This window comes from Melitaea cinxia, chromosome 28 (assembly GCF_905220565.1).
Source record: "Melitaea cinxia chromosome 28, ilMelCinx1.1, whole genome shotgun sequence".
Taxonomy (NCBI): Eukaryota; Metazoa; Arthropoda; class Insecta; order Lepidoptera; family Nymphalidae; genus Melitaea; species Melitaea cinxia.
The window spans coordinates 6,226,173-6,238,978 of NC_059421.1; the positions used below are offsets into that span (position 1 = coordinate 6,226,173).

At 30.8% G+C, this 12,806-nt stretch overlaps 1 protein-coding gene across 1 annotated transcript in view; it reads left to right on the forward strand.

Annotated features, from left to right (window-relative positions):
- The first annotated feature begins 1,064 nt into the window (after nt 1-1,064).
- Nucleotides 1,065-12,806, forward strand: part of LOC123667557 — an 83,977-nt gene continuing 72,235 nt past the window's right edge. Inside the window, exon 1 of the mRNA XM_045601440.1 lies at nt 1,065-1,489. Coding sequence (XP_045457396.1) covers nt 1,306-1,489 — 184 coding nt within the window. The 5' untranslated portion in view covers nt 1,065-1,305. The remainder of the gene's footprint in view (nt 1,490-12,806) is intronic.

The window sequence follows — 12,806 nt, forward strand, 5'->3', positions numbered from 1 at the left end:
CATTTTACCTTTCAGAGAATCAAAGCTTAATAATACTGCTGTCAAGTTATGTATCTGTGGTACTTACGGTATAGAGTTAATCATGGAGTGAGGGTAGGGTAGGCAACACGCTTGCAACGCTTCTGGTATTGCATGTACACCAATTTAAAGGTTTTGATATCCGCTTATCATTACGTAGACCATACGCCACTGAACACCATTGTAGTAAAAAAAAAACTTTAATATGCAAAAGAACATTTTGTTAATAACAGAAATAAGTAATAGATTGAATGTATTGTTGGATTAAGCATTTGCCATGGCTATCGTTACGGAAGAATAAAATTGCAGGAAAAAGACAACGCTGAATTAAACAAAGAAAACGGAAGTGAGCGAAAACGAACAAAAGCTGTAATTGTTTTTGCTGTATTTGGGTTTAAATTTGCTGTTTAAGATATTTTAATGCCATTTTGAAAGTTATAAATTTTAAATAGTTTAACAAGAAATTGATGGATATGCGCATTATATGTATTTATGTGGTAAGCAGATTTTAAAACTAATACTTATGATAGGTTTATTTATTTCGCACATTTTGTTTAGCTGTCATAAGCTTTAGGCTGTATTCGTTTTTTTAATCTTTGTTTGTAACATTTTATTTTATCAATATTTAATATCATATCAAAAATCTACCATCCCAACGGGGATCGAACCTGCAGTCCTGCATCTCCAACTGACCGTGTCGGTGCTTTAACCAATTAAGTTATGGAACAATGTATGGATATAATGATTTTATGTTCGGTTTTAAGCGACCGATAATAATAAGGTTTAAATAAGGTTTTATTAAATAATTAAATAGTTCTTAAAAATTGTTTAGAATTCCCAAATTTGTGGGTAGCACAAAAATAAATCGTAAGAATTTTATTTTATCATTTAAAACTTAAGCTGTACCTATATAAGTTCTTTATCTTACGATTAGTTTCATTATAATATTTGTGTTTTACAAAAGTATTTCATAGCTAGTGTAGCCGTCACAACGGCCACCATACCAAAGCCCAAACATGTTTTCCACACACGCTTCGTCTGTCCCACAATCACAGTCTATTCACGAAGCGAACCACTACGTAATAACGAACGAACGCCACAGGCCACAGTCAAAGCCACAGTCGACCGCGCGGGCAGACGCGGCACACGTATTTATTACGGCGCAAAAAACTTAACGTTAACTTTCAAAATTCGAAGTTTACATCTTAGTAATGTGATTGTTTCTTTAATTTTAAGACTTTCCGTGCCATAATAGTGATGTTCCACTGTGTTATTTAAGGAAAAAATATGGGTGTTCTTCTAAAGTTTATTCTTGTGATCGCCGTCTTGCCGTGTGTTTTCGGGCAAGCACAAGAGGAATGTTTCGGCGCGGGCAGCGTCGCCGGGGCTGCGATAGGCGCTTTTATAGCTGCATTTATTTTAATGGGTGCAGCGTATTACTTGAGAAAATTATATTGGAAATCCCGCAAAGGTAAGATGTCTGTTATTATGTTATTATTGAATATTTTTTGCTCGAAACGCCTGCGGCGTGTACGCTTCGAAGAAGCGAGTTCCTCACGTACCACAAACTCAAATGTTGAGATGTAATGAACTTTTTAATAATTTTTACATTCCTCGCTACGTGTGAATTGTAGAGTTGTAGACTTTAAAACATTGTAAACAGATGAGATAAACGTAACTTCCAACAGAACTATTGGCAAAAAAAAAATACATTAAAAATAATACATTTTATCTATGGTATTTCTGCTTTTAAATTCTAAGTTTTAGAACGAAAAATTTGTATAATATATTTTATCTACAATCAACAATTATTATTTTTAAATAACCATTAAAGTATCATCTTATAAAAATTAGAATATTTAACAATACCTGTTTTTAATAAATTTCTCACGATATTTAAAACCTTACATTTAATGCAAATTAAGTACAATAATCAAACCATGCGTTAAAATTTACATTCAAAGCCTTTACACACTACAAAATAGCAGAAAACTATTATCTCTATACGATATACTATGCTTTGAAGCGATTCAAAACGACCATGTTTGAAGCAATTTACGATTTAATATCACTGCAATAAAGTCGTTTTTACCGTTTTTAATTTTAAAATTGGGTTGACAATAACATGCCAACGGTTATATTTGCACATTTGCGATAGATAATAAAACAAAACTTTCTAAGATTTCTCTTTGACAATTATCACTTTAGTTATTTTGTGGACAAATAACAAACCATAGTTTATTTTAATGCTTAACTTCGAAAAAGGTTGTAGTTGCTACAGATGGACAATAGATATAGTAAAAATAATAATATAGTATTATAACTATAAAAGTTTTTATTTTTTCGTATAACCTTTAAAATTCTTTTAACTAGTGGTAGACTAATTGAAAACATTTGAAAGATTAGATACGTATATTTGTGAACTCTTGTCTTACTTACGAATTAGGTACTTAAGTTAGGTTGTGGACTCAAGATCGTTGCAAGTTCGTAAGAAGAGAATTGAAGAGAAGCAACACTAATCAACTGATGCTACTGATTCTAAAACCCCTAAGCCTTGAAATATAAAACGTAGTATTTTGAAAAAGAAACACGATTTACGCGGTAAAATCACGAAGCAATTTTTTTCTTAAAACTATTTGTTTCTATTGTCATAAGTAAAGTAAGTAGACCCCTTCGAACCCCTTCGAAAGCACTTTTCAAGTAGGTACATGTATATTATAATTTAGTATTTAAATTACCTATAGTAAGTATCAAGCAAACATTGCAGATGTTTGCTAAAATAAAAAACTTTTATGTTTACCTATTTTTACGATGTTTTTACTTGTGCATGTTTAACCTTTGTAATTTGTCAAGGGCATGGTTCCGGTTTTACTAGTTATTTAAATTATAAACGTTGGTAAAACAAGTTTTTTTTTTTTTTTTTTTTTTAAACAAAATCGAAGTTTTTTTTTAGTCATTTGTTTTTTTTTAAATAATTTAGTGATGGGGTGAAAGGAGACTGTCGATGCATCACTAACGACTACAACACACAACACACACACAACAACACACTTTACAAGAACTAAATTGTCTTTTAACCGTCTTCCAAAAAAAGGAGAATGTTCTCAATTCGATTATATATTTTATGTATGTATATACCTTAGAACTGGTCCGATTTAGATGATGTTAGTTTTAGTCGAAAAGTGGTATCTACGTGTCATGTGGTCCCATCTAAATTTAATTGAGATTTAAAAAGTACTTTTCGAGTTATATCTAATAAAGCGTATTATTATTTACTTGACTATTTTTTTTTTTTTGCCGACCTGCGTTGTATTAGGTATAGGTATTTCAGATTTTTTTACTGGTTGAACCGATTTTGATGATTCTTATTTTAATCGAAAGCTGATATTTGTCGTATAACCCCATATTGAGATCTGATGACTACTTTTTGAGTAATATTTGATAACGCGCATGATTACTTGATTATTTTTTCGTCTATTTACGTTGTATTACTTGTAGATATAATTTAATTCAGTTTTTTTTTCGTTTGCGACTAAACGTAATTATTAATTTACACAATCTCAGCTTCTTGTTCATTTTCAGTGTCATTACTGCATTCAGATAAATGGTCTTTAATATCCACGTCTGAAGCACCTTGGGAGTCTTCATTGTTGTTATCAGACTTTTCTAATAACGCCACAATTCCGACTGGGTCATTTGTCATGTAATTGTCACAAAAAATCTTTAAAAAATCAAAGTTAATCAACATTAAACACTAAATAAGCAAATAAACGTAAGCCACGAAATGACTACGCCAACGATGACGCTGTGTCATAATGACCCGTTTTCACTTGACGCACTTGTATTTCCCAGCGCACGTAGCATCACACTGAGTATACCAATGGAGCGGGTAGAAGGGGGCCATATCTCCAGCTACACAAACTTTCGATCCATACAACCAAAGCAAAAATAAAATATATCGGTTTAAAATTGCCTCGGGTCAATATGACCCAGCGTCATTGACGCCGGGTTAAGGAAATTTGTTTTTTTTTTTTTAATTAGGAAAAAAGCAATTTATTCAAATTTTATTAAAAACAAAAAGAAATAACCTTAAAAAAGCAAGTACTGACAAGTGAGACAACTCGTTTAAAATGTATGTTATAACATAATTAAAATATTAAAAACATCTGATTATTCTAGTGTGTACTAGCCTACTTCACTAGTGTTTATATTTATAATACCTATCCTATATTACTCGAAGATAAGTACTAAGATTTGTGATAAGATAAGGTGATACTAGGTAATGAGGTACATGAGGTCACAGAAAGTTTCATCATCAAGACATAAACATCATCACCCAAAACACAGACAAAATAAACACAAACTCCCAAACCGTGAGAAGTAGGTATGTCTATTGTAAATAATTGTGTTTGCTCGCAAACGAAAAAAAAACCGACTTCAATTACATCGACAAGTAATACAACGCAGATCGACGAGAAAATAGTCAACCAACTACGCGTTATCAAAGATTACTCAAAAAGTAGTTATCAGATCTCGATAAAATTTATATGTGACCACATTATAAACATCAGCTTTCGATTAAATTAAAAATTATCAAAATCGGTAAACCCAGTAAAAAGTTATTGCGGATTTTCGAGAGTTTCCCTCGATTTCTCTGGGATCCCATCATCAGATTTTGGTTTCCTTATCACGGTACCAAACTAGGGATATCCCCTTTCCAACAAAAAAAGAATTATCAAAATCGGCACATCCAGTAGAAAGTTATGCGGTATAATATAACGTAGGTCGACGAAAAAAGCGTCAAGTAAAAACGCATTATTAGATATAACTCGAAAAGTAGTTGTTAGATCTCAAATAAATTTAAATGGGACCAATTGGCACACACCACCTTTCGATTAAAACAAAATTTGTCGAAATCGGTCTACCCGCTCAAAAGTTCTGATGTAACATACATAAAAAAAAAACAGTCGAATTGAGAACCTCCTCCTTTTTTGGAAGTCGGTTAAAAAAATATATGTAATAAACACTCTTTGCCTTGAGCGACAATCGAACCGCTATTGCATCCAGTTACGGTTTACATTGCATTAACAGTATGTATTAAATCGATTTGTATAAAAATCTCGTGTCACGATGTTTCTCTCGGATTCTCGCCGAAACTACTGTACCGATTTTAATGTAACTTGATACGCAGATAGCTGGAGATCCAGAATAACACGTGGGCTACTTATTATCTCGATTTTTTCATAGGATCGGAAATTACGTGTGAGAAACCATTAAGTGCAGCTAGTCACACGACAATTATAAGTTTTTACGTAAGATCTGAATATAACTTGACAGAAAGATAGGTTATAACCTGGAATAGCACAAGACTACATTTTTATCCCTAAAAATTGTACGGTGTCCGTATGATAGATTTTTGAGGTTTGGGATTTTGTGGGTAATTAAATTGTGACCATATTTACACCAAATCAATATTATCAATTGAATCGATTTAAAACGAATTCTAAACTTTTTTAAACTATATAATTCTATCATTAAGTATAACGTAATTTCGTGCCTAATTGAGTAACAAATTGTTAAAATAATTAGCATATTAAAACATGATTGGAAGTCTAATTAATTTTTGTCGATCGAAATGACCCTTGATAAAATTCCAGTTTTTTTTTTTTTCTTCCAAATACTTAGAGGTGTAGTAACACTTGATATCTGTTAGACAGTATTAGTGCTTCGTTTTTAAGTTATTTATTATTTACTGTCTGTGGTTTTGGGTTTTCTAAGAGCCTGCTTCACCAGTTATACCTATATTCTACCTCCTGCTGTTAAAGTATATTCGTAACTTATGTGCAGAATCAACTTCATCCACAAAAAGCCTTTAAATTTCATATTAATAATAACATCGCAGCTCCTGCCAACTTAAATTTCACAAAACTCAAAAATAAAATCCAATATTTCTTGAATCAAGTAGGCTTGAAAAGCACTATTTTCGTAATTGTACTAATTAAAATTATATTTGTTTTTAATGAATTAATTGTATTTAAAGTGAAGTTAATACAAGTAAAATAACGAAAGTAGGTATAGTTTCTACGCATTTTGTAACTAGGTATTTAACCGTTACGCAATAACTTAAAACATGCAATTCTCCGTGACAAGGAAATAACGGATTTTATGTAAAAAGTATATCATTTTTATGAACATTTTAGTAATAAAAATATATTTTATATAAAGTTAGACTTCCCTCACGTTTTCGCCTGCTTCGATGTAGGTGCACGCATCAATTTGTTTTATAGCTGTTAATTTAATTTTAAAATGTGTCTTATCTAATATTGGAAGAAACAAACAAAAAAAAACTTATTTTCTATAGATTTTAAAAGCACTTTGGAATCGTCAATCAGCGAATCGTACAAATCATACAATATTTTATCATTAATTAGGTATAGTTAATTTGAATCCTTTGTAGGAAGATTTTTCTGAGCAGAAATCCGAAGAAACCCAAAAGTTATTTTTTTGATGAAACGTCGACACCAAAGAGTATATAAGTATGGTCACCAAAGAGTATATAAGTATGGTCAACACTTTTTTTGTTTTTTATTTATTTAAGTTGACAAACACTCAGTATTCACAATAAAGTTTACATAAAATACCGACTTGTAATACAAACATTATTAAATGTGACACCAACACCGCCAACTCCAGATTATAAATAAAGGAATAAGAAACACTTCACACTCAACGGCGGAAGGATTATCTCCTGTGTCGGGAGATTACAACTTTTACAGTGGTAAAAACTTACTACTAAATGATTATTAAAAAATCATCTTCTTACTTATTTTCCTTTATATTTATAAAAAAAAACGTGTCTTTTTTAACTCTTGAATCCTAATACCAAATTATCTTACAAATATTAAAATTTAAAGCTATTAAAACCGCAATGTACGAAAATATCAAAGCAAGTTAAATATAATTTATCTCAAAAAATGTATAAATTCGTTTATATCATACTGATATAAATAACAGGTTCCTATATCACAGATAATATATGACTGATTAATAACTAGAAAGTTCTTATAAATGTCATTGACCTTTACTTATTCAATAAATTCATCTACCAAATGATTCTACCCGTAGTCAATTTATTGTTACTCAGCAGCATCAAAAAATGAGAAGGTTCTCCCTATGTGGTTACATCTCAAAAATGTTTACCGGGTGAAATGATTTTCATGTATTTTTTTTTTTTTTTTTTTTTTTTAATCGAAGGTTTATGCTTGTCATGTGGTCCCATTTAAATATGATCGAGATCAGACGAATATTTGTTGAGTTATCCTCCTGAGTTTTTATTATAGTTTCGATTATCGTATTATTGACAATTTTAACGTTCGTTTTATAATGAACATCATACGATTTCGATAACAAGCAATGTGTTGACTAAAACCAAAAAATATTATATGTAGGTACAGTCTTGTTGGTATTGTTAGATCATAGTTTGTTTTTAACAGATTGAGTAAGACGTTACGAGTGTTAGCCTGACCCAGTGCATTAATTTGTATTTATATTAACATTAATTAACTACATAAACGCAGATTGTATGTCAGCATTCATTTAACTATTAAGCTTAAAATTAAAATAAAAACTCTAGCTTTGACATGCAAGCTGTTGTCCGCGACTTCCTTCGCTTTGTTTTTTTTTTTTTTTGTTATCTATTAATCTATAATATTGTAGGCGACAATTAAAACCTTGCAGTTTACATTCGTTTATTCATTAAACTTTAGTTTCATTCGGTTCAACTTACCTCGATTCCTTCTTTACAAAAAATGACAATGGTCATACGAAATATAATATATATAGTTTTCGTGATAGAAAACCTTGTCCAGACTATAAACTACAACCTACCTGTATCTCTGTTCAAAATTTTATTAAAATCTGCGCAAACGTTCTTCGTGATTGACGAACATTCATTTAAACGGACGCATTTATCACAATAAATCTTATTTATCTTATATGACAAATAAATATCTTGCTATCAATAAAAAAATTATTTTAATAATAAATAATGAAAAAAAATATTGTGGTACTTTAGAAACGGTTATGTTATGTTACGTCCAAATCATTAATTAAAATGCAAACAAAAATGATTAATTTCACGGAAATGGAATTTTGATTCACTGTAATAAAATTGATATAAAATTTTAATATAAGTTTAAATGACAACTTTCTAAATATTATATAAATAAGTACATAATTCATTCTAGTGTGTTATTTCATAATTGGTAAAATAAATATAATATTTCAGTGCATTCTAGTAATCAGTAACGAGATAAAATTATTTTGACGTAACATACGAATACTTTAAAAAGGATTTTTTTTTTTAAATAATTATAAAAAAGGAATTAAATTTTTTATCTGGTTAGGGGGCGTTCATAAAATACGTGAGATGTTTAAGGAGGGGAGGGGGTCGACTCAAATCTCATCTAATCTTACGTTGGAGAGGGGGGCCTCGGCAAATATCACGCATTGCAACACCTCACGTAATTTATGGATGCCCCTTTACCAAAATTAAAAAAAAAGTGTTTGCTGCGCTTTTAAAATAGTAAACAAATAAAAATTTACTTAACTAATATCATGTCAAAAATTAAAAAAAAATTACTGCCATTTTAAATTCCTAATAAATAAACATAAACAACTAAACAATGATAATATGCATTCCAATCGATCAATGACAGGAAATGCTTATCCGACGTAAATATGTCATCGTTAGTGCAATGTTTTCACTTTCGAATATCCGTGATCATCTTTCTTTTGTTATGTAAACGTTGATTCGCGAGTGTATATGAGACTCGTGTTTTATAATCTATGGTTGTTAAAAGCGCGGGTATATTACAACGATATTGACACTTCGACTTTTTATCGTACCTGTTTTATAATTTTATATATTTAGTGGATAAATTCTGTTCAAAATCTGAAGCGACCCGACTACCGAACCGACCGAAGTACGTCAACCAGACTGAATCGTCATAATTATTTATTATTAAAATCTGGACCGCACTAATTAATCTCCATTCTACGTGATTTCGCTCAAATCATTTGTGCTATTTTGCCTTTATAGAAAAACATTAATCCAAATCAATGATTAGGTATTTTTGTTTAATTGTACTTTTAATGTTCTATTTTTCACAGTGCTATCAAGGTTAACAAACAGCGTACGTCAAAGGAAAGTTCATACAAATAGTTTTTAATGTTAACTTTTTAATTAAAATGTAAATGTGAGTTGTCTATGTATTAATGAATTTTTAGAATTATTCATTACTCTATATTATAATGGAATGCCGCCATAGCGGTAGACTAGTTTCTTAACCTTGATTTATAATAACTAAATCATTATTTAAAATTAATAGTTATATTATTGAGACGAAAAATCTTATTATATTACCTAAAACACGTCATACCAGGCGGTCGCTGTTTCAAAGAGGTTGCATTGGTGTAATATTGAGTGTTACTTTGATGTAAAACGTAGTAAAAAATACCTACATATATCAGTTTAAACTATCTGAAGCGTCGGGCCTCTAAAAAACCTAATAACCCGCAATAAAAGTGTTTCATTACCACTTTTCTTTAAATTAAAATTTATCACATATTAATAACAATTAATAATATTCTAGCAACATGAAATATATTAGTTTATTCTGTCGGAAAACTATTTCTAAATAGCAGTGGCAGGTTGTCAACTACTTATAATATCGACTGAATATAAAAAACTTGTTTCGAAGTAAATATAACTGGTAAAACAGTTGAACAAGATAGCGGATATAAAAAGCACTGTTGACCATATATATATGTCGATAAGTTATGGTGTGCTTTGTATCTAAAGTTGTAAAGTTAATAAGTAAGCATTAATTTATTCCAAAACGGTACTTATATTACGTATAGTTAATTTATTAAAGAGTAATATAATTGTAATTTCTAAACTAACGACATGAGATAAAATGATTTTATTTACTGACTTTAAAAATGGAGTAGGTTCTCAATTCGATTGTATTTTTTTTTTTTTTTTTTTGGTTACCTTATAACAAAAAGTATTGCATTGACAATTCTTTTTTTAATCGTAAGTTTGTGATTGTCATGTCCTATTTAAATTTGATCGAGATCGAGTCATTTTTGAGATATTCCAAATAATGCGTATTTAATTGATTATTTTTTCGACCATCTACGTTTAAGTATTTACTGGTCGATGTATAATTTATTTATGTAATTAAAATTCTTTTTTTTTCGTTTGTGTGTATACACAATTGTAATTATTTAAAAATAAGTTTTAACTACTGTGTTTATACAAATATTTTTTTCCGGTCTGGTTGTCTGTCCTTGTGAGTCTCCGCACCGTGCCTCGGTGCCCAGCTGTGGGATGTAACAGGCTGAATCGTATCCCACTCACTGCATACACTACTTGTGCATAAAAAGTAAATGTTATAACAAAGTATGTTATTAAGGTTCTTACAAAAACCGGACGTCTATAATTATTACGAAGTAAAAACATTGAGATTTTAATTAGGTAGTGTTTATAAGGAAACTGAAAGTCTAGTCATAAAATTAATAACGCCAATTTAATAAAAGTGAAATTAAATCGTTTCTTATACCTTTGGAATAACAAATTGTAGATTTTTTTAAATATTATATAAAGGTATCAGCTGTTACAAAGATTTAAAAAAAATTATATTTATAAATTTGTCTTTCTTACATCGAATATTATAAATGCGAAAGTTGGATGTATGTTTGTTACTTAATGACATAACCAACCGCTTTTTTTTTTATTGTAATCACAAACAAGTTTACAATAGACATTAACTACATTAAATGTAAGTATTACAATTTAAGTTATTGCAAACTCAACACTGGTGGTCACATTGAACATAATCAAATTGCAAATGGTGAACCTGTCTTACAATTCATTGTAGTGGTGCGAGTATAGTCACCCAAAACGCCGATGGTTTGTGAATTCGATTCCAGCTCGTGATGGATATTTTTAGTTGTACTAATATTTCACGATTCTTTCAATCTTCAGTGCTGTGTGGGCTACGGCACCAAAGAATTTAGCCACCCCCTCTCTTCCCGTGGGTGTCGTAAGAGGCGACTAAGGGATTCCAAGTTTCCACTACCACCTTGGAACTTAAGAAGCCGACCGATGGCGGGATAACCATCTAACCGCTGGCTTAGAAACACACAGGCCGAAGACGGGCAGCAGCGTCTTCGGTGCGACAAAGCCAGCCCTGCGGTCACCAACCCGCCTGCCCAGCGTGGTGACTATGGGCAACACACATGAGTTCATGCATTTTTGGCGCGAACTTGTGGAGGCCTATGTCCAGCAGTGGACTGCAATAGGCTGGAATGATGATGATGATGATGATGAATATTTCATTGCGGACATCCATTTCTATCCTAGTGGGTTTCCCCACCATGCCTAGGAGAGCACGTCAAGCCGTCGGTCTGTATAGGCGTTTCTTAAGGATAAAAAGTTAGGCTCATAGAACACGTTACACGACGCAGCTCGTACTTAAATTAAATAAATATATGAGACATACAAACACGGTCGTCTGTTTCTAAGGTAACTTCTTACCTACCTTATAGGTAACAGGCGACTAGACATAGCCACATATTTATTATATATAAAACATATAAACAAATATATAGTAAATTCGAGATAGGAATCTTTTTTTAAAGTGTAACTGCTAAGCTTATAGTCAATTATTCTCTTTCGAAACGGTGTTAGCTAGAAGACTAATGTTATTTTAATTTATACGATTCAAATGTGCTTTTAAAGCTTAGTTAAATAAAGTAATTTTAATTTTTAATCGAAGAGCGAGGTCACAGCCAGTTCCTCTAAAGAGCCAGTCAATGTGAAACTCGAATTAACAATAGTTGTATAAATATTTTATTTGTTTACTAACATTTAAAACTTTGTTTCGTGACATTAAAGTTATCGCATAAAAAATGTCAGAAAATCTCAAATCGATAACGTATCATATAAAAGTTGATAACATAATCTATGGTAATTCTCAGTCTGCGAAAGGATTTACGCGTGTCACTCGTGTTACCTAGTTTTATAATATTATGTCAAGTAGTGATATACCAATACCACCAGCTAGAAAAATAAGGAATCGACAGAGTGAGTCTTTAATTTTTTACCATATCACAACACTAAGTCCATTTCCTTTTGAATAGTCCATAGCAGGAAGAATAGGCCATTACTTCATAATAGCAAATAGAAATATCAGTTCTTAAATAATTGGAATTCGATATCGACAATAAAATACATCTTAAACTATTATCTGTGGGACACTAAGCTACACGGGCAAAACCATAAAATACAGATAGTTTTAAAAATGAATCAGTTTGTTTGCTAATGCGGTAATTATGTCGCAAATACCAAGTTTATCATATCAAGATAACAATTTGTTTTATATTTCTATAAAATTATGTATAAATACATAATTCAGCTGTATACAAAAGAATTGCGATTAGCGTGGAAAACTTGTTTTTGTATAATAATAATTATTAGTCACAAAACTATTCGAGTATTTTTATATTATTTGTATAAATATAAAGTAATTTGCAGATTTTTTTTAAAAGATATTCGATAATTGTAGAAATAGATTAGAAGATGATGGTAGATTGACGATGCTTTTTTTTATTATGTGTATATAATCTCGCTTACATTTGGAAGAAAAAGATTTTGTAAAGTAATTTGTATACATGGAAAGGGTTTGCCTTGTTTTTTGAAAGACTCTATTGCTCGACGTAAG